This window comes from Heterocephalus glaber, unplaced genomic scaffold (genome assembly GCF_053883595.1).
Source record: "Heterocephalus glaber isolate CG9 unplaced genomic scaffold, H.glaber_assembly_v1.0 deba00001447, whole genome shotgun sequence".
Taxonomy (NCBI): Eukaryota; Metazoa; Chordata; class Mammalia; order Rodentia; family Bathyergidae; genus Heterocephalus; species Heterocephalus glaber.
Window position 1 is genome coordinate 5,763,390 of NW_028258299.1, and position 22,682 is coordinate 5,786,071.

At 47.7% G+C, this 22,682-nt stretch overlaps 1 protein-coding gene and 1 long non-coding RNA gene across 2 annotated transcripts in view; one reads left to right on the plus strand and one right to left on the minus strand.

The window, feature by feature from the left end:
- Positions 1–4,714: 4,714 nt before the first annotated feature.
- LOC147827377 (uncharacterized) lies at positions 4,715–11,651 on the minus strand. Its single transcript, XR_015452528.1, has 2 exons — positions 7,244–11,651; positions 4,715–6,530 (listed from the first exon to the last, which is right to left on the minus strand). It is a non-coding gene; the product is annotated as an uncharacterized LOC147827377 (long non-coding RNA).
- A 3,285-nt stretch (positions 11,652–14,936) lies between these two features.
- Positions 14,937–22,682, plus strand: part of Slc25a33 (solute carrier family 25 member 33) — a 30,025-nt gene continuing 22,279 nt past the window's right edge. The window contains exon 1 of the mRNA XM_004863653.4: positions 14,937–15,207. Coding sequence (XP_004863710.1) covers positions 15,152–15,207 — 56 coding nt within the window. The 5' untranslated portion in view covers positions 14,937–15,151. The remainder of the gene's footprint in view (positions 15,208–22,682) is intronic.

Genomic DNA, 22,682 nt, shown 5'->3' on the forward strand with positions numbered 1-22,682 from the left:
AGTGACCAGTCTGAGGCTTATGTTCACTGAGTGGTTTCTCCAGGTTAGCCACAGTTTCAGGGACTCCTCACTTCTACCTGGGCAGTGGGTGCTGTCATTATCCATCTCCTCTTTACCACTAGGGAAACAGATGCATAAAGAAGGTCCTAGGATTGGAACCCCAGCCTGATCCCAGGGAGGCTGGCTTTTCTTCCACCCCAGCTCTAAGTTAAGCAGGCAAGGGTGGCTGTGTTCAAATCATGACTCTGGGGAAGTGACTTCACCGCTCTTAGACTCAGTCTGCCCCTTTGTGAAATGGGAATAATAAGAGGACACGGCTGGCTGGGAGGATCAAATGGGATTAAGTACATAAAGCGCTGGGCTGGCATCAACGCTCAAGGCAGAGACACCCTGGCTGGTCAACCGGTCCTCAGCCCTGCGACCCCAGGCAAGTACTGAGTGGGACCACCTTTGAGAATACTCTCGTCCTGGGTCGCTGCCAGAAGGATGAAAGGTTACATAGACCCGCAATCCTTCATCAACAATTGTAAAACCCCGAAGCCCTGGGAACTGAAGCCCAAGTCTTCGGCAGCGCCTATTTGGTGCCAAACCCTGACCTCACCTGGCATGAAGCTCTTGACAGGGTGGGTTTTTGTTTTTGTTTTTGTTTTTGTTTGGCACCAGGGATAGAACTCAGGTAGGGTGGGGGGTTTTGTTTAGTTTAGTTTGGTTTGTTTTTTTGTTTTGTTTTGTTTTTTGGTACCAAGATCAAACTCAGGACCTTGTGCATGAGAATCGCCAGCCCCATAGTTTGGTTTTTTTGAGACAGGGTCTCCCTGTGTAGTTCAGGCTGGCCTTAAACTCACTATGGAGCCCAAGCCGGCCTCAGACTTGTGGTGATTCTCCTGCCGCAGCCTCCTGAGTGCTGGGATGACAGGCGTGCACCACCACATCTGGCAGCCCTACGCTTTTGTGTGCCTTTCAGTGGATAAAATAGCTATTAGGGAGAATCCGGGTACAATGACTGCATTCAGAGCTGACCACAGGCAAGGCTTTAAGCCATTACTGCCTGGGGCCCCGTAGCTGGATAGTCAAGAGCCTGCCCTCCACAACGCTGGTGCCTCTGCTTAACACCGGTGCTGCCACATGGCACCAGGGCCTGCCATTCGACCTCCCCTGCCATTGTAAATGGGGACACAACCACAGGTCCGACTTAACCTGTCCTGGGAGGACTTGAAATGGCCCTGGCACAGAGCCAGTGCTAGCAGAATTATTATGAATCCTCATTCTGAACGATGAACCAGAGCTAGCTTTGCCGTACAGGTGAGGAAACCGAGGCACAGAGAGGCGAAGTAACTTGACGGTGTGGCGCTAAGGCCTGTGCTCGCTGCCTCTCTGCAGCTGGTACAAAGGGAACAGTGGAGGGGAGGGAAAGACACTGCCCCCTTGGCAGCACCTGTCCAGTGCCACTGATTCCTTGTAAGTGCCACTGGGTCCCCAGCGTTATTCAAACATATCAGGAACTCAATTCTGCACCTCTGAGACTTGAAGAGATTCCAAAGGTGACTGACTGCCTTTGGAGAAAGGATGGGGGCCCTGGGATTTAGCTCAGTGGTTCCGCTGCCTGCCTCAAAAGCACAAGGTCCCGAGTTTGATTCCCCGTACCAAAAACAAACAAACAAACAAACAGAAAGGATAGGAACACTTTCAACAGGAACCAAGAGCTCACAGCATCTGGAAAAAAACAGGTTAGGACATGGATCTCATTAGTGAGAAGGCCTGGCTTCCAAAGTCTCTGCGGAACTTGCTGGAAACCTGGATCGGGCTGGATCTGCCATGCAGGAGTGAGGCAGCCACACCAGGGCTGATGGGCATTTGTCCTTTGCCCCGTTCTACCCTCCCTGCCCCTGCTGCCCTGGGCAGAAACAAGCCTTCCCACTTCTCATTCTTTTTTGTGTTTTTGAGACAGGGTCGTGGCATGTAGCTCAAACTGGCTTTGAACTTACTGTGTAGCCCAGGCTGGCCTTGAATTTGCAGTGATCCTCCTGCCTCAGCCTCCCCAGTCCTGGGATGACAGGTAGGCACCACTGTGCCTGGTTGCTTCTTCTCATTCTGTTCTAGGTGAGGCTACCTGAGGACTTCAAGGGAGAAACAGGCCCTGCCCCAGCCTTTGGCTATCTGCAAAATTGAAATGTTCCTTTCAATTTCCTGAAAAGAAATGACAACACACCCTTGGTAGGGTGGAGGTTTTTTGGCCATAGCCAGCAGGTTTTGAAAAAAAAAAAGATTAAAGCAGCAGCAATTAGAGGTTTGACTGCCAGCAGCCAGAGGAGAAAACAAGGAGCCTGCAAAGGGGCTGGCTGCAGGAACCTACAGGCCTTTACAAGTGAAGCTTGGCAGGAGCACTTGGGTATCGCTACTCAGACCTGGGTTCAACCCCAGCACCAGGCCAAAATTGGAACCACCCACCAAGCCTGGGACCCAGGACACCTAATGGGTCTCAGTGTAACTCTCTGTGCACTTCCTTCCCTCTGAACTTGACTCCTAGTACAAATAAGTAGGTTGGGTTTTTTGTGTTTTTTTGTTCTTTCTTGGTGTTCTTTCTTGAACTCATGACCTACATAGTCCGCCTTACATTTTTCTACCAATTGGTGTAATTTACGTAAATTTATATATAATATACATAAAGTTAAAATGCACCCATTTTAAATGGAACATTTACCTATTTATTTATTTATATTTTTGAGACACAATCTCATATAGTTCAGGCTGGCCTCAACTCACATCTATCCACTTGCCTCAGGCTCACAAGTGCTGGCATCACAAGTGTGCACCACCATGCCTGGCTCAGTTATTTATTTATTTTTTTTAGAGCACAAAAAGTTCTTTATTAACCATTCATCTTAATACACAGATTAAGCAAGAGTCAAAAATAGCACACATTAATATATTCTACTAGCATCCTCCTTTTTTCCCTCAACTTTAAAATGTTCCATGTTCTAGTTCATGTTCACTAGCTCTCCTTTACAGTAGTAGACATTTTCCCAGTTTTTTTTGTTTGTTTGTTTGTTTTTTTGGTACCAGGGATCGAACTCGGGTCCTTGAGCTTGTGCAGCAGGCGGCGAAACCGCTGAGCTAAATCCCCGGCCCAATAGTAGACATCTTCAGAGAATACAAATTTTGATCTATTTTGCAACTATTTTTCCTGAATCTAAAATGACATTAATTGAAAAAAAAATGTTACTCAGGACAACAAGCAAATTTCTATCAATTTCATTTTATTTATTTATTTATTTTTTTGGTACCAGGGATTGAACTCGGAACCTTGCGCTTTCGAGGCAGGTGCCGGAACCACTGAGCTAAATCCCCAGCCCTATCAATTTCATTTTAAATGTTCATTTGTGTCAAAGTCAGAGCTGCCATTTAAACTTTCCAAATGAATTTTGGTACATTCTGAAAATTGTTTTCTAATTTTCAATTTGATCCGTCAAAATACAGTATCACAGCTCTGGTAAACTTTTTGTGGTGCTTAAAAAAGATGAATTGTTTAATAAATTTCTTATGAATATATAAAAGGGAAAAATTCAATGTTCTCTGTTATCTAGTCCTTTACATTCACTTTTTTTTTTTTTTTTTTGGTACCGGGGATCGAACTCTGGTCCTTGCGCTTGCGCAGCAGGTAGTGAAACCGCTGAGCTAAATCCCCAGCCCCTACATTCACTTATAAATCATTCTAAAAATGAAAAATTTTTAAGTATATTTTCTAATCCTTAAGTTTGTTTTTTTTTTGGTACCAGGGATGGAACTCGGGACCTTGTGCTTGCATGGCAGGCAGCAGAACTACTGAGCTAAATCCCTGGCCATTCTTAAAATTTTAATTCAAAGTACACTTCATTTAAGTTTAAATGCCTATTAGATATATTCTGAATTATATATGTCAGGTAAAAGGGCCGAAGACCAAGACCAGACCAGGCCACAACAAGCCTTTATTAGGGGAATAGATCTGCCGGGCTGTCTCTGAACAAAGGAAAGACAAAAGCAATATGGCTGGGGCAGGGAGAGTCTTTTATAGAGACTGGGGTGGGGCTTGTAGGGGCTGAGGCGGGGTTGAGTGAGGTAGTGACTAGGGAATGGAGGAGCCGGTGATGTCACTAGGTGGTAGGAAGTGAGCGAGTATTAGGTTACTGTCTAGGTGGGAACAGGGGCATGCTGGGAAGAAGGGTTTGTTCTTTGGTGGGAGCAGCCATCTTGGCGTGATGTCACACAGGGGAGGGGGCAAGGCACCATAGGAATAGGGCAGCTACTATACATAATAGCTGCTGAGGTGGTGGGAGACCTATCAATATATATGCAACACAATTTTTTAGAACATTCTTTATTGACATTTGTTGTGCTATTTACACAATACAAAAAGACATCAATCAGAATTTAGATGCACATGCAGAAAAAAAGAGAACAATTATTAGGAAATAAGTCAAAATAAATCAATGGTCCTTAATTTAAATAAAGCTAAAGCTTATGGTCAAATTTCTGTCTTAAAAGGTATAAAAGCAGTCAATATAATCACATTTTGGTACTATTTTTACAGCATTAAGTAGTATTACATTTATAATAAAGCTAATCTTATTTAGCAAATAAGCTTTAGAAAAATAATCTGTAAGACCGAGGGCCTTACCAAATGCTCCAAGGAGCTGACTGCAGCGACGAACACCCGGGAAGGAACACACTGGACAAGTTGGAAAATAAAACAGACCTTTATTAGTCTGGCCAGACGGCACTCCCAAAGCAAAGTAGCTAAGAGAGGCAACTGGCTCAGAGTCCGAGGCTGTTTTTATAGGGGGTTGAGGGGGAGGTTAACATGTAGATTCACGGAAAAAAAAGGAACAAAGGTTGGTGGTCGACTGTCACGTACTGACGGTCAGCAGACACACACGGTAATGGTCACGACCATATGGTCACGATCGTCACGTACTGATGGTCAGCAGACTCAGTGATGGATTGTTCTAACGATAGTGGGTCCGGGAATTTTCGTTCTCCGGACAAACAAGGGGTTGAATGATTTACTTAGGAACTTTGCTTTGTTACAGATTTTATCTACTATCTCAAGACTAACAAGCACATTCTAACCATTAAATTTTAAACACAACAGAGGCCAGGGGAATAATTGAATTTTGAATCATACAGTCCCACATTCCCCACTGATTTTCTGTAATCTAAGTAATCTTACGCATAAATGTAGGCATCCATTGTATACAACAGCATGATAATAATAAGCAAATACATATGATTATAATGGCAATGAATAGTTGTTTTAACCATTGTAGGTTGGGTAACCATGAAGTTAACCATTTAAACAAGTCCCTGCCATCCTCATCATGTACTTTTTGAGCCAGATCTTCTAATTGTTCTATCTCTTCCTTAATCTTTGGACCATTATCAGTTAGATTGAAGCAACACATATTTTTTACTTTTTCACAACCTTGGTGGTGGAAGAGCAACAGGTAATCTATTGCTGCTCTATTGTCTAAGATTGCCTGCCTTTGCTCTTGTAATTCTTGGTTGATTAGCGCCAAGGTTGATGAAGTGGCATTTAACCCTTTTACTACCTTACAAGCTAATTTTCGTACTGCCTTTTCAGCATGTTCTCCTATAGAAGGCAGGGCAACAAAAGATGCTATCATGGTTATTACTTCAGCATCTGTTAACAGACCCACATCATCATCGCATCCTGGTGCAGTGTAAGGTGACCAGCGTTTAGTTCTGTTAAGCACAATCAAATCAGTTCTATCTGGTAATACTACAGCTAATCGACTTACACAGCAACGAGTTTTGGTCAAATTGGCTGGAATGTAGTTGAAAGTTTCTCCTTCACAGGTATAAAACCATCCCATTGGCAGGGAAATATGGCAGTTGCTATATACAATTTTCTGTTCTACATGGTAGGACATTTCTTTTAACCGTTTGATCTTTAAACATTTAGTTGTACAATTTTCATATACAGCACATTCAGTCTTATTTGACATGATCACTTTAGGTGTATATAGTTTGACAGCATTTTTAGGCTTATGACATATGACAGGTCCCCAATTATAACTATCTATATAAGTAAGTTTCTTTTGTGGAATATTTTTAAACAGGGTATAAGGCCGTATTGACTCTAAAGGGGTGCATATCGGGATAAGACAACTTCCCAATACATAATGGAAATTTACATCAACACTTACACAGAATTCAGATAAATTAAGTGAGTTTGCCAATTGAACCCATATATTTTTTGTGTGATCTAGTTCTCCTGAGGGCAACACTGTCAATGTCCTAGAAAATATTATCATGAAGGCGAAGCATTTCCAACCCGCTCCAATCTTAGCTTTTGGTCACCCGGTTGGCTGATAATCTTCCATGTGTCCTTTTTGATATCTGCGGGGGGTCCTGGTTTCAGATGGTTGCGATGTATCCAGGCAGAATGTCCAGCCACCTTCACCGCCAAGGGAGTTGACAGGACAACAGGAACCGGTCCCTTCCAATGGGGTTCCAGGGTCTTGGAATCAAACCTGCGAATAAAAACCAAATCTCCCGGCTTATAGGGTAAAGGTTGTAACGGTTTTTCATTTGGACTAGTCATTTTCTTTCGTAATGTCTCATGTAGCTCTGACTGAAGCTGATGAACTGCCTTTAAAGATTTAAGGAGCCGAAGGTGGGAAAACTTTTCCTTTAATTCTACATCTATTAATGGAATGATTGGGGGAGACTGTCCATAAACAATCTGGAAGGGGGACAAATTGAGGGGAGGCTTGGGAGTGCATCTCGTTCGGAGGAGGGCAAAAGGGAGAAGCTCTACCCAACCTAGTTCAGTCTCCAAGCATAATTTAGTCAGAATCTCCTTTAAAGTCCTATTTGTTCTTTCTACCTGTCCTGAACTTTGAGGCCTATAGGCACAGTGTAGGTTCCACTTTATTCCAAGGATATTACTAATTAATTTAGATATCTTGGCCATGAAGGCCGGACCACTGTCGGACCCCAGAGCTAAGGGCAAACCAAAACGGGGAAGTATTTCTGTCAAAAGCTTTTTGACGGTAACTTCTGTTGTCTCCCTTTTAGTGGGATATGCTTCTACCCATCCTGAAAAGGTGTCCACAAAAACTAGTAAGTATTTGTACCCATACATGCCAGGCTTTATTTCAGTAAAGTCCAATTCCCAATGTTCTCTTGGAGTTAGTCCTCTGTGTCGGACCCCAGGGGGCCCGGTTACCCAATTAGCATTTACCTTGAGGCAGGTGGGGCATCGTCTCACCATGTCCTGGGCCTGTGGAGCTAATCTCTCGCTGACGAAATGAGGTTGCAGGGCAGCCATCATCCTTTTCTCACCGAGGTGAGTGGACTCGTGTAGTTCTCACAGCAACGTATCTGCTACAGCGGCTGGGAGCACCACCTTTCCATCTTTAGTCGTCCACCATCCATGCTCTCCTCGAGTCCAACGTTTCCTGTTCATTTCTTTTATTTCCTTATCTGTGTATTCTGGTTTCTCTGGGAGCACTGGCGTGGGAAGCAGAACCATTTGTTTCCCCACTGATTTTTGGGCAGCTTGTTTGGCTGCTCAGTCAGCAGCATTATTACCAATTATTTCGGGGCTAAGCCCCTTTTGGTGCCCATGGCAGTGGATGATGGTGACCTCTCGAGGTAACCAGATTGCTTGTAGCAATGCCAATATCTCAGTCTTATTTTTGATCCCTTTTCCTTCAGAGGTTAACAGTCCTCTATTTTGATAAATTTCCCCGTGTACATGGGTGGTGGCAAAAGCATAACAGCTATCAGTGAATATATTTATCCTTTTTCCTTTTCCCAATTCCAGAGCCTCGGTCAAGGCAATCAGCTCAGCTCTCTGAGCTGAAGTCCCTTGAGGTAGCCCCTGTTCCCATTCTACCTGTTGGTCCTGGTTGACTATTGCCGCTCCAGCGAATCGTACACCATCCCGAACGAAACTGCACCCATCAGTATAGAAAGTTATTTCTGCGTGGGGGAGGGCTTGGTCCGTTAGGTCCGGATGCCCTCCTCTCAGATTTTCAAGAGTCTCGAGACAATCATGGATGGGCAATTGTTCGTCAGACTCCGGGAGCAGAGTGGCCGGATTGAGGCTAGCGGTGGTGGCAAACTTAATGCGTGGCTGTTCTAATAAAAGTCCTTGATATTGCAGCAGTCTGGCATTAGACAGCCATTTGCTAGGTGAGCTATTTAACAAGGGCTCAATGGCATGGGGAGTGATCAAAGTTAAATCCTGTCCAAAGGTTAATTTGTCAGCCTCTCGGGTTAAAGCAGCTGCTGCTGCTATTGTCCTCAAACAGCTAGGCCAACCTCAGGCCACTGGGTCGAGCCTTTTTGAGAGGTATGCCACAGGCCATTTCCATGGCCCCAAAAGCTGAGTAATCACTCCCTTAGCCACCCCATTCTTTTCTGCCACATACAGGGTAAAGGGTTTATTCAAGTCTGGCAATGCCAAGGCTGGTGCCGAGGCAAGTGCAGTCTTAAGCCTTTGAAATGCCTGCTTGCAAGCCTCAGTCCACTGGAGGGGTGTACTTCCTCCCGCCGTGGCCTCATGTAGGGGTTTGGCAATCTCAGCAAAGCCAGGAATCCAGATCCTGCAATAGCCAACCACCCCTAGGAACTCTCGCACCTGTTTCTTTGAGCCTGGCTTTGGAATCTGGAGAATTGCAGATACTCTTGATTCTGCCAGCCTCCTCTTTCCCTTTTCAAGAATATAGCCCAAGTAGGTTACCTTGGTTCGGCAGAGCTGAGCTTTCTTCCAGGACACCCGATATCCCAGTTCCTGGAGGGCTTTCAGGAGGCCCTCAGTGACTGCAATGCATTTTTTATTGGTGGAAGTCGCCACCAGGAGGTCATCAACATAACTGAAGAATAGTTGCCTGGGGAAACATTTTTCTTACCTCTTGCAGATCTTTGCTGAGAGCTTCCCCTAACAGAGTGGGGGAGTTTTTGAACCCCTGAGGCAACTGGGTCCATGTCAGGTGTCCGGTTGTTCCAGTGTCTGGGTCAGTCCATTCAAAAGCAAAGAGGGGCTGGCTCACAGGTGCTAGAGGCAGACTAAAACATGCATCTTTAAGGTCTAATACTGAGTACCACATATGACCGGGAGGGATGAGACTCAATAGATATAGGGGTTTGGTACCATTGGGTGGACGGTTTCCACCCGGCTGTTTACCTCCCGCAAGTCTTGTACCGGTCTGAAGTCTGAGGTGCCAGACTTTCTCACAGGAAGCAGGGGTGTATTCCAGGCTGACTGGCAAGGGACCAAGATGCCAGCTTCCTGGAGTCGGTGGATGTGCTTGGATATCCCCACTTTGGCCTCCAGTCGGAGGGGGTACTGACGTACACGGGTGGGGGTGGCAGAGGCCAGCAATTGAACCACCACAGGAGCATGGCATTTGGCCAGACCGGGTGGATTTGTTTCAGCCCATACTCGGGGAAACTTCTTCTTTAGATAGTCCCATTTTTGTTCAGGAGGTTCTGAGCCCTCCTTTAACAATTTGAATTCATCTTCAAGGGGAACTGTTACCATAATGGCAGAGGGCGGGTTAAATTCAAAAGTCCCTCCCTCAGGCTCAAAGGAAATAACAGCCCCCAATTTTCGTAGCAGATCTCTCCCTAGCAGTGGGTATGGGCATTCCGGGATAACTAGAAAAGAATGAGTAACCGTGCCTTTTCCCAGATTTACAGTTCTTTTAGTGGTCCAAGAAGAGGAGGCCGATTTTCCTGTGGCCCCAGTGATGGAGGATTTTAGGGAAGATAGAGTGCCAAGGGGGGTCTTCAGGACAGAATGGGCCGCGCCAGTGTCCACAAGGAATTGGACATCTGTTCCCCCTATTTCCAAGGTTACCAGAGGCTCATTAGGGTCAAGCGGCCATGAGCCCTGGCCCCATCAATTTTCTTCATCTACCAATAGAACTCCATCCCCCTCTTTCTTAGTTACCGTCTCTCTTCTTTTCTTCAACTTCTCACAATCTTTCTTGTAATGGCCCTTCTCTTTACAATAGGCACATTGATCCTTCTCTACTGAGGGCCACTCTCTACTTTTACCTTCCCTTCTGTTCTTTCCTTCCTTCTGGACAAAACTTCCATCCATCAAGGCAGCAATATTTGCCTTTCCTATCTTTTTGGCCATTCTATCCTCAAAAGGATCTCTGTTGTTAAATACCTTCATTGCCACACTCATCAACTTTTCCCTATTTTCTCCCTCAAACCCTTCCACTCGCTGCAATTTCTTTCTAATATCTGGGGCCGACTGAGTAACAAAAGCCAAATTAATTGCCTGTCGATTTGCAGGGGCGTCTGGGTCAACTGGAGTATACGTACGGTATGCTTCCAACAGACGCTCCAGAAAGGCAGAAGGGAATTCTTCAGGCCCTTGAAGGACCTCGCTTACCTTGCTCAGATTTGTAGGCTTCCGAGCGGCTCCCCTCAAGCCGGCTAGGAGATGCTGACGGTAGTTGTGGAGAGCTTCTCTCCCGCCCGAGGAATTAGCTTGCCACGGGGGACGGGTGGACGGGAGTTGGGCCTCAATTCGGGCCCGCTGTTGTTCATGGAGCGGGCCCTCTGATCCTCCTAACACTGATTTTATGGCCTGTCCTCGAATTCTTTCTCTTTCTTCAGAGGTAAAAAGGGCTTGGAGAAGTTGCTGGCAATCATCCCAGGTTGGGTCATGGGTATGAAAAACAGATTCTAGGAGGGAGATCAAAGCCTGGAGTTTTTCTGAAAAAGGGGGATTTTGATGCTTCCAATTATACAAATCACTGGTAGAGAAAGGGATATAAACATAATGACCCTGTTCTACTTCCCTAAGAGGCAGAAGAGGAACTGAATTAGTCCCTTCAGTGGGAGCCCTGCTGGGACCATAAGCAGCTCCTGTTCACGTGTGAGAAGGGGAGGTTACAGAATCTGAAGATTTTTCTTCTTCAGGAAGAGGAGGATAGAAGGGGTTCCGAGATCTAGGGCGGACTTTATCAGAGGAGGAGGATGGCTCCACATAAGGTGGAGGTCTTATTTCAAGATCTAAGGGGTCAGGATCTTGCAAGAGCACCAGCTTGGGAGCTCGGGCTTTTGTCTCTCGAGGTTTACTTGGGGTCATAACCAAAATGCGAGAGCTTGTTTGTAGGGAACAACGCTGCAACCAAGCTGGAGGCTCCTGACAAGCCTGAACCCAGATATTTATATATGGAAACTGATCAGGATGGCTAGGGTGTCCAGTGACCTTTTTCCATACTGCTCGGCAGAGACTTAGATCAAAGGAGCCCTCTGCTGGCCATCCAACTTCAAAGGCCGGCCACTCCAATTGGCACAGGGAGCGAAGTTTTCCACGAGAAAATTTAACCCTATATTCGTCCTCCTGCTCAGGGGAAAAAGCCAATTTAAAATTAGTGAGAAAACAATCCAACGGAGTATTCTTGGAGCCGGATCCTCCCATCTCTGCCCTTGATGGTTTGAAAAAGAAATAAACGCAGAACGGACAGGACATTAACATATAACGAATAAGACGAACAGGCGCCACAACGAAACTGAAACAAAACCTTCCCTTGTTCCTCGTCAGGAACCTTGGGGTTAGGGGAGGCTTACTGGCTCATCAGCCACCTCACTCCTAACAACAAACGGTTGCAACTGGCCAAAAACTTACCTCCGGAGGTTTTCTGAGGTCTGTGCCTGAGTCTCCTGCTGGATCCCGCCACAGAGTCCTGGCTGAACCGGGGTTCCTTACCCGGGGATCTCGCTGGGGCTTCCAAAATGTAAGACCGAGGGCCTTACCAAATGCTCCAAGGAACTGACTGCAGCGACGAACACCCAGGAAGGAACACACCGGACAAGTTGGAAAATAAAACAGATCTTTATTAGTCTGGCCAGACGGCACTCTCAAAGCAAAGTAGCTAAGAGAGGCAACTGGCTCAGAGTCCGAGGCTGTTTTTATAGGGGGTTGAGGGGGAGGTTAACATGTAGATTCACGGAAAAAAAAGGAACAAAGGTTGGTGGTCGACTGTCACGTACTGACGGTCAGCAGACACACACAGCAATGGTCACGACCATATGGTCACGATCGTCATGTACTGATGGTCAGCAGACTCAGTGATGGATTGTTCTACCGATAGTGGGTCCGGGAATTTTCATTCTCCGGACAAACAAGGGGTTGAATGATTTACTTAGGAACTTTGCTTTGTTACAGATTTTATCTACTATCTCAAGACTAACAAGCACATTCTAACCATTAAATTTTAAACACAACAGAGGCTAGGGGAATAATTGAATTTTGAATCATACAGTCCCACAAATCTGTGCTGTTGTTTTCTGAATTAAAAATTGCATAGCAAAATCCTTTTTTATAGCTTTTGAACATAATGGACAACACACCAGTATAATATATAGCTTTTGATCAGTACTCTCAAGAGGTTTCCCCTAGCATTTCTGGCTCAGTTATTCTTATTTGGTGTCTTCAGTTTTAAAGGACAATGAGATAGGGTAGGTTAAATTAGGATGAATAAACCTCGTGTAGCCAGTCTTTAGACAGATACTCTTTTTTTTTTTGTACCAGGGATCGAACTTGGGACCTTGTGCTTGCAAGGCAAGCAACGGAACCACTGAGCTAAATCCCCAGTACTAGACAGTTACTCTTTAAATGCATGCCAAATGCAGAGCTGAACAGGGATCAGACCCAAAGTTTAAAGTAATAAAGAAGACAACATGATGGCAGAGATGCCAAGCTTTATCCTCCACTTAGTTACCCACGGAGCATCTGCAGGACTAGGAGTTAGCGCTTTTTAGCAAAAGCAGCTAAGTCCCTGAGTGTCTCCCGCGTATTCCAGGGAATGAATGGTAATGCAACTCACAACTCGCTGGGGTGTGGTGCGGCTACGAGGCACAGGCACCATCCTCACAGTCCCTCCGGAGTGGTGGGGAATGGCAGAGAGAAGCACTCGATGTCCCCAGGTGAGACAGGGATGTTGCTAGAATTAGAGCGAGGAGGAGGCCCATGAAGCCCAGAGGGAGCCTGGTCAGCAGAGGCCAGAGACACCACAGAACAGAAACAGCACGCTCAAAGGCACAGGGTGGTGACATATCATTGCATCAGCCACTGATGAGCTGTGTGACCTTGAACGAATCTATTGTGCTTATCTGTAAAAAGGGAAGGAAAACAGCAGGGCTGCCAGGATGGTGAAACCTAATGAGTTAACACTCATGAAAGACCCGGAAAAAACTGACATGAAGGCAGTGGTCCTGTTGTCAAGGAGGTCCCGATGCCTGCTTTGGTGTCCAGCTCAGCACTAGACTGACAACCTTCGGGAAAAGAAAGCAAGGGGTAGGGGCCATTTCAGAGATAAGAGCCAGGGTCCCAGCCTCAAGCCCCAGCCCCAGTAAGTTGCTCTCCAAGCATGGCTTCTCCTCCAGTGCAGAATCCTGCCCACGGGAGAGCAGTTCCTCCTGTTAACAGCCTGGTAGTACCCGGTTTGGCTCCGTTGCTGCTGCCTGGTAAATTATCTTCAGCTAAGATGAACACTGGCTTCTTAAGCAACTATAGCAGGGGGTGGTTTGATAGATCCAGGAAACGTAAAGATTTACCTTTTTGCTGGCCTGCCTCCCTCCCTCCCTTCTTTCCTTCTTTTTTCCATGTACCTGGAGCACTACTATGGTTTCCCCTCTTTCTAGGCCTGGGAGCAATGGCTTTAATTAGAGCAATCAGCTTATTTGTATTTTTGGATGACTGCACCCAGGAGTTGTTTCTATAGAGTCCCTGCAATCAAAACTATATTGGCTCACCAGCGCCAGTGTTTGCTCACAATCCTCCCCCGATTCAGCTGTTTACACACCAGCCATGTAGCAGCTTAGTCAGGTCAAGGGGCTGCTTTAAGCAGCTCTGTTTGTTCTGGATCTGGCACCTCTGGAGGGAGACAGAAGTGAGAGTTATAGACCAGAAGGGTGGCTTGTGAAAGCAGGTAGATTTTGGTTACAAAGTAGGTGAGAGATAGACCTGAAGTCCCTAGCAGCCATGGAGAAAACAGGGAAAGGGATGGATCTGGAGAATTTTAGGAGCTAGAGGTGCCGGGGGGTGGGGGTGGGGGAGAACAGGACAGTCCTTGACACTGGTGCCAGTGACGTAAGAGTCACCACCAGAACAGGAAATAGGAGAGGCTGAGAGGGTTTGGGGGAAGGGAGGACAGTTCAATTTGGGACATTTAGCCATTAGTCCCTTGGGCATTACTAGGCAGCAGGTACCAGGTCAGGAAGAACCTGTGGACACAAAAACAAGGTCCCTGCTCTCCTGACGCACGCCTTCCAGAGTGGGAAGGACAATGTAAATAAATCAGCAAAGTGACCGCAGATGCCCACGGGAGGAAATCCGTGGAGTCACGTGATAGACCACGAGGATAAGCAGAGGTGAAACGATGCCAGGCTGAGTGACAGTGACCCAGCATAGGCGACTCGAGAAGCAGTTTGGAAAGCTCTGTGTGAGCTGACATAGAAAGGGTCAGAAAACACACTTCAAAATACGTACAGCATACTGTACTGTCTTCAGAAAGCGCAAATATATACAAAATGATTCTAGGTTGTTTAGCTCAAGAGTTTGATTTTTTGGTTTTTTAGCCTTAAACTGGGTGATGAGTACAGAGGTGTGAGATGTAACACGTAACCTGCATAATTTTTCGCACACCTAAGTATCGCAAAGTGAACTCATTACAAAGGCGAGGCCTACGGCCCCGCTTCGCTTTGCCAAGCGCAACCTCGCTGCCCTTAAACCGGGGCCAGTCAGCCTCTGCCAGTTCTCACTCTCTCCACGCCTTCGCCTGGCCGTCCCCGCCTACCCGGGGCGCGGCCGTCCCGCCCACATCCGGCTGCCTCCCAATGGCCGCGCGGGAGCGGGGCCCAACTCCCCCACGCACCCCGCCCCTGGCCCGCGCCGCCGAGTGGCGTCATGGTCCAGCCCCCGCCACGTGACGGCCGCGCGCCGGGCTCTCGCGCTGCAGAGACCGGTGAGGTGCCGGCGGCTACGCCGCCGAGGGAGCCGGGCGCCGGGGTCCGCGCGTGCATGGAGGAGCCGGCGGCCGCCTGACGACCGCGACGACCGTGGAGCGAGCGGACCCAGAGGCCTCCCTCTAACGGCGGCGCCGGCGGGCCTCGAGTCATGGCGACCGGCAGCCAGCAGAAGGAGAACACGCTGCTTCACCTCTTCGCCGGCGGGTGAGGCTGGGGCCGGCGCTGGGTCCCCCCGCGGCCTCCCGTCCCGATACCGGGCCGGGCCCGAGGAGGACGTCCGGGCAGCCACGCTGGTGTGGGGCCTGCCTTGCCCTGCCCACCCGTGCGGCCGCGCCCATCGCCCTGGCCCGGGCTTCTCCGTCGAACACTGGGCGTCCAGGGGGAGAGTCCCGTGGCCATCGTGCCCTCCTGCTGCCGTATAGATCCCGCCTCGGGGCCTGTCCCCAACGACGGGCGTCCAGGGCCTGGGCCGCCGAGCCCCGGCTGCAGGTGTCACCTCAGCGAGGCCTGGAAGGTGCTAGGGCGCAGAGACGCTGCCCGGCAACACGTGGGAGAAATGGGGGACCTCGAGGTCCGAGGTGGGGAAGAGGCTTGTGCTGTTTCATCGCGAAGCACCTTCAGTTTTATTCAGAAGGGGCTGTGCGTTTTGGGGCTAGTTAAGTGGAGGGAATCAGGAAAGGAGCTGATCTGCCTCCCCCCAAAAAATGAAGTTAAAATGTTGAGTATTGGATTTGTTTTTGTTTTTGTTTTTTGGTCACAGCCAGTAGCATTGGATCCTTTGGATGTCTTCCAGATGTTTGAGGCCCTCACAGGCTTGGCACAACAGTTTTTTTAAGCATAGACATTTTGCATAAAACAGTTCAGGCTGGCCTGGAACTCGAAATGATCCTCCTGCCTCAGCCTCCCTAGTGCTGGGATTACAAGCAAGTGCCACCACGCCGGGCCCTTTCTTTTTCCAGGCAGGCAACTTGGTGTCCTGCTAAGGAATAATTTGTCATCTCTCACTTCTCATCTCTTCTCTGCCATTCCCCTGCCACCCTTCCTTCCCTCCATGTCCCCATTGATATTTCCTCTGAGAGTAACACCCGGGAAGCATTCTCAAATTAAGACAACCGGGTTTAAATGTGTCGTTCCTGGGTGTTTTAAACAAGTTGGGCATCTTTTTAAAGTCTCACTTTTTTAAAGCCAAGAAGGAGAATTTTGTAAAATGAAGGTATGGGCAGTTCATTTTGACTTACTGGTTTTAGTGAGGTGATCTTTTAAATTTTTCTTTGAACAGCCTGTGTTGAAGCTCACTGTGGCCCGGTTGTGAGAGATGTCCCTGTCTGTCCTTCCCAGTGTCCTCTGGCTTCAGATTCTCCTACTGGAGCAGCCTTTTCTCTTGACAGAGGAAAACAGTGATTAAGATACAGGAGTTTATTAGAGCAGTGCCTGAAGCCATTGTAGTTAAGCCGCTCCAGTTCCTTGATTAGTAGCAGTTGGGATTACTGTGCTTGCAGATGTTCAAGACAGAAAAATAAACCTTTGAAAAGGATGTTTTCAGAGTTACTAAATGGATTTTGATACATTCTAGTAGAGTAAAATGCATGTATTTTAGTTTGAAGCCAGGCATGGTGGCATAGGCCTGTAATCCCAGCACTCAAGAGGCTGAGGCAGGAAGACTGCCAGATTTGGAGGCCAACCTGGCTATGTTAGTGATCAAGGCCAGCCTAAACTATCATGAGCCCCTGTTTCAAAGAGATAAAAAGAAAGATATTTTACCTTGTTCTCTTTTGGGGTAGAACATGAAAGATGCTAAATACAGACCTGATGTAGTATGAAGTTAAACATAGTTGACCCCAGCCTGGTCCAGTGGAGTTCATGCTGCTCTGCACCAAGTCACCAGTTCCGCTCTTGTTAAGCTGGCATCTTTCCAGAGAACCAACTTCAGTTTCTCTGAGAAGAGTTTGGAGGGCCGGGGGTTTAGCTCAGTGGTTCCTCCGCCTGCCTCCAAAGCACAAGGTCCGAAGTTCGATCCCCAGTACCAAAAAAAAAAAAAGACGTTCTTTCTGATTCTTCCAGCTGCAAAAGAGTTTTGAAAAGAAGGCAGAGCCTTTGATTTGAAAAACTGTCACATTTCTCCTGCGTATTTTTATTTATTTATTTATTTATTTATTTTGGTATCGGGGATCGAACTTGGGTCCTTGTGCTTGTGCAGCAGGCGGCGAAACCACTGAGCTAAATCCCCTGCCCTTCTCCTGTTTATTGACTGCCCATTGGAAGCTATATTACCAAACAGGTTAAATGCTATCACTAACTAATGCTGAACAAATGTTTTTTGTTTTTTGGATTTTTTTTGGTACCGGGGATCAAACTCGGCTCCTTGCGCTTGTGCAGCAGGCGCGAAACCACTGAGCTAAATCACCAGCCCTGAGCAAATGTTTTTATCAGGTGTGAGCAGCTTATGAATAGGTGAAAATTAATTTTATGATGTGTGTGTGTGTGTGTTTGTTTTTGAGACAGGGTCTCGATGTGTAGTTCAGGCTGATCTTGAACTCACTAGCCCAGGCTGGCCTCAAACTCTCAGTGACCCTCCTCTGAAGGCTTATATTCCTTAAGTTACTTTCTTTTTTGGTCTTTCCAGAGAAGGTCTCACTGTGTAGCCCAGGCTGGCCTTGATCCTCCTGCCTCAGCCTCCTGAGTGCTGGAATTACAGGCATGTGCCACCGTGCTCGGTTTAGATTACTTTCTTCTCAGTGGTATGTTGAGTTTTAGTGGCAGTGTGGCAGAGTTATCTCTGAGTGAGGTTTATCATCTGATCTGCATTTGTCCTGTCCTGGTCAGTGCCAGGCTGGGAGAAGCTAAATGCGGTCTTAGCCCAGTGGCAGGAGTACTGTACTCGGGGCTTCCTCATTGAGTCTGAGGACATTTCTTTGTGGTCTCCCAGCACTGTTGTTTTCAGTCATTGGAAATGACTTACCTGTGCACATGTTCTTTATTCCCTTTGGGTAACCAGCAGAAGTGCAGTTGCTGAGTCAGGCATTCTTAAGGCCCTGGGTCCCAGCTCAGTCCTGAGTCTCTCAGAGTGGCTGCTTCTGCATGAGTCAGTGGCCTTCATTTGATGTTTGTGTTGGGTACCCGTAGGATTTCTGCTTTCTTCCCATATCTGGGTAGCATTGTCAAAACAAAAAAGTGTCAAAGTATCCTTCCTTTTCTGCTTTTCAAACATCTCATCAAGAAAAATGCTGGAAATCCACATGTGGTGGTGCACACTTGTGATCCTAATACTCAGGAGGCTGAGGGAGGAGAATCACTGTGAGTTCAAGGCCAGCCTGGGCTACATAGCAAGACCCTGTTGAGAGAGAGGCAGACAGACACACACACACACACACACTGAAATGCTCTGAAATGCCCCTTTGCCAAAGGACTTGAGCTGGAAGGTGCAGCTCAGTAGTGGAGCACTTGCTTAGCAGGCACAAGGGGCTTGATTCCCAGCACTGCAAAACAAACAAACAGACAAAAACTATAGAGATTTTGCTTGTCCTAGGGTTAGTGACACCCTTCACCTGCAGCACAGTCCTAGGAGATTTGCTCAGCCCCCAAAATAGCTGGACTGAACGGAGGTCGATTTAGATGTTGACAATCTGGACTAAATGTTTTGAGTCTTATTTCTATGGCATGAGTTTTGTTTTGTCATCAAATACACTTACACAGCCTTTAAAATGTATTTAACAGGAAACATGGTTTATCTTCAGGGTCTTAAGTGTGGAATCCAACCGGTTCAGAATTCAGCGCTTCCCCATTGTGGAGTGGTCACTAGGTACACTGTGGTGCTGTTTGTCCCCACAATGAAATCTGTAGCAGCCAGAAGTTACACTGAGGCCTGAGGGAATACAGAGGTGGTTCAAGTTGATCTGTTTTCTAGAGGAACGGTGTAGAAGAGGTACAAGGCTTATTTGAAATGCTTAAAGAATTTTTGATAAATATAGGGTGTGCATAATTTGAGTGTAGTGCTATCTAGAAGTGCTTGTATATACTGCTATGAATATAAATTGACTTTGATTTCTTCCAGTGTATTCATATATGTTACGGATATTTTTTTTAAATTTTGTGGTATTTGGGTAGGAAATTCCCAGTAGAATGGAAGCTTCAGGAGGAAGGCGTTAAGTGATTGATTAAGTGAAAGAAAGGTCTCATTCATCTTACCAGAGGTGTAGATTAATGTGGCCTAAGTCATCCCAGGTAGAGAAGCAGTGCTTGGATTATTTGTGAATTGCAAAATTGGTTCTTTTTTTTTTTGGTACCAGGGATCAAATTTGGGACCTTGTGCTTGCAAGGCAGGTGGCAGCACCACTGAGCTAAATCCCTGGCCCTAAAGTTGGTTCCTTGTTAAGATCTGCTAAAACTATATTGGCATAAGGTAATGTTAATTTGCATTTGTCTATTTGTGAAAGATAAGACTCTCCTCAGGTTCAGAAAGTACTTATTCGTTTGCAGTGCTATTTTAAATTTTCTTTCCAAATGAAGTGAAATACAGGAAATAGCGTTTGAAGAACTAGCTACATAAAAACCTATTACATTTTGAGTGAATATAGAATTTGTGTCCTCAAAATCTCATGCACAGTATTGAAATAAAAACTTCCCAGAAAATTATGGTGTATACAGAAAAGTAACTTTTTCAAGTAGGAGCGACAGAAGAAGCAGATGGAAGGACAGATGACTGCAGCTCTGAAGGTGAGCAGGATTGTGGGTGCCTGGCAGCATCACCATGGGCAGGGCTCATTTTGTACAAAGGTACAAGCTGTGTGTGTGGAAGTCGGTTTGCCACCAGCTGGGCAACAGTTCTTGTAACAAAGAGCACATTAGCCTTGATCTTGGTGCCTAATGTGAGCGTATGCACAGGAAACAGGTTTTTGTTGAAAACTCAGGTTTTAACCATTGTCCTGGTTATTTGAAACTAAGAGATGAAAGGTAAAGCCTGTGTACATAATTTAAAATTTGTATGTAGCTCTGTGTGACCACGTGAAAATGGTGGGAAAGCCCAGTGTATGGGTTGTAGCAGTGATGGTGCAACATTGCTGGGCAGTGAACTGCAGGACAAGCGGCTCCTCCACGGGGAGAAACCCACCAGTGCAGGTGGGTCAGATGGGCCTCTGTGTAGTACACACGGCACCTGTTCTGGAGAGGAAAATGAGAGACGGTAGAGAAACAGCAGCGAACAAATGCAGGTAATGGTTTGGGGTTGTGTTTGCCGGGTGGAGCTCTCCCGTGCCAGCTCCTCTACGTGTCATGTAGTCACCGCACCCTCTCTGCTTCTCCGCTGCCCTCTCCAACCTTTTGGCAGTTTTCACGGAGACAGTGTCCCAGAGCTTTCCCTGGACTTTGGCAGCAGTAACAGAGCAGTATCCTCCAGGGGTGGATTGAATTAATGTCCCGGAAGTTTCCTCCTGGCTGGTGGAAACATGCCCTACTACAAACATGACTCCCTAGCTCGATGCAAGGTTAGCTGCAATAGTAGCACACGAAGTGCCTTCTTGAAAAAGACAGGCGTACATTTGACTGGGGTTTCATAGGAGCCTTTTGGGTTGTAGTAAGAATCACTTGGCTTTTGTGGGTGCCATGAACTGTTTCTCCTCTGTGATGCCTCTCTGCCTTGTGCCACTGTGTCTTGGAGCCAGCTGATTATGGACTGAAACTTCTACAAACTGTGAGCTAAATAAACCCTTTAGCCTTAAAAAAAAAAAAAAAAAAATCACTCCCTGCCAGAACAGGCTTCGGGGAGGGCTGATCTGCTCAGCTCACCAGTGTCCCTGAGGGACCTGTCTGCAGCTGCTGGAAGCTGGCTTTGGTGTCTGCCCGACCCATCGAGGTTCCCCACAGCCCCTGTGTCTGTCTGCTCCCTGAGCAGGTCTTGGGTTTCACTCCAAGTGGCAGCTTGGGTGCGCCCACCTTTGAACCAGTCCCTGCTCAGGAACAGGTGCTGCATCTCTGACGGGTCACGCGCCCTGGCCTGAACAGAGCATGGCACAGTGGCTTTCACTCTGGCTGGGCTTAAGTGAGTCGAAGCTGGAACTAGACCCAGGCGTCTTCCCAGCTGCCCTGGGTGGCATAAGAAACCAGGGTCTGGTCAAGACAGAGGGTGAAGGGAGCAGGTGCCCAGCCCTGGTTTCACTGCCTCCAGACCAGTGTCCACCTGGGGCCCTGAGAGGCGTGTTTGGAGGGGCCTGTGCTGGCTACAGCCCCCACTCCATTTCAGTAGCCAAAAAGTCTTCAGACACTGCAGGATGTCACTGGGCATAGGGGCAAAATGCCCAGGCAAGGAACCACTGGTCTAGAATGGACTTCAAGTTTGTTTGGGTTTTTTTGGTAGCAAGGATCGAACTCGGGTCCTTGCCCTTACGCAGCAGTGCCCTATTATTAAGATGTTTGTGCATCTCTCCATGTATAATTATATCATGCTATTTTATACATGTAAAACCTCCACACCACAGGGTGTGGTGGTGCATACCTGTAGTCCCAGCACTTGGCAGGGCTGAGGCAGGAGGATCGCAGTAAGTTCAAGTTTCTCTGTAATATTTCCTTGCTGTACACCAGGGGATTTTCATGCAGGTCTCGTGGAGGATGCCCCCACTCTGAGGGTATGGTCTAGCATATCGCTGTCCCGTCAGGTGGAGCTCTGTGTCATTAGGGAGTGAATGTGAGTGTGGCCACCTGTGCCTCCAGGACCCTGACTGCTCACAAGAAGAAAGGCTGTGGCTGTCCTCACCAGGTCTTGGGTGTGCTGAGGGGATCTTACTGTCCCCGCTCTAGCCCCTAACAGCTTGGGCTGCAGACTGTCAGGCTGAGAGTCTGGAAGCTTCTCTGGGGCCGGGTTGGGCGGGGTTGCTGCCTCGTCGCCTGCAGGACTCAAAGGATCTGGGGAGGGATGCGGGGACTTCCAGCCCCAGGCCAGTCTCGCTGGCTCTTGGAGGGCACAGGAAGGCCAGTGGCCACCCTGCCTCAGTGTTGAGGAGCATGTGGGTCAGAGCAAGGGAGGGCACCTAGATGGCCTCGAGGTCCCCAGGAAAGCAGACAGGAACTTGGGGATGGTGCTCTGTGGGGACCCATGGGAGGACGAGGGCAACCTCTGTCCATACTGAAATCCCAGCATTCCCCAGGGCCCCTAATACAGCACACAGCCAGAGGGACCCACCCCAGGCAAGGGCTGGTCACATGACCCATCCCCAAGCCCAAAGAGCCTCAGCAGAAAGGCAGAGGAAGTGACAGAGCAGGCTGAGTCCGCTCACGTCACAGGTCTGTCTGGCAGTGGCAGAGGGAGGTGGGCAGTGGGCTGAACGTGACCAGTCTGTCCGCGATGCAGTGAGAGCAGGGGATTCGGCAGAGCACAGCTGAGAGGAGGCAGCAGGGATGTCTGCCCGTCTGCGTCACACTCCGGGGAAGCTGCGTCCAGACTGTAGGACCCGGCCTCAGCAGAGCTGCTTCCTGGGGCTCCAAGCCAGGTGCCGTGTGTGTGCACAGAGTCCAGAATGTCAGGAACGTTTTCTCTGCAAACGATGTAATGTGTTGTCATCTTCAGTGCTCTGGACTTGAATATTTTTTGAAAAATTATTTGTGATTGATTTCTGTGTGTGACACCCAGGGTTGAACCCAGGGCCTCAGACAGGCTAAGCACATGCCCCACCCTTATGGTTATAGCTTTA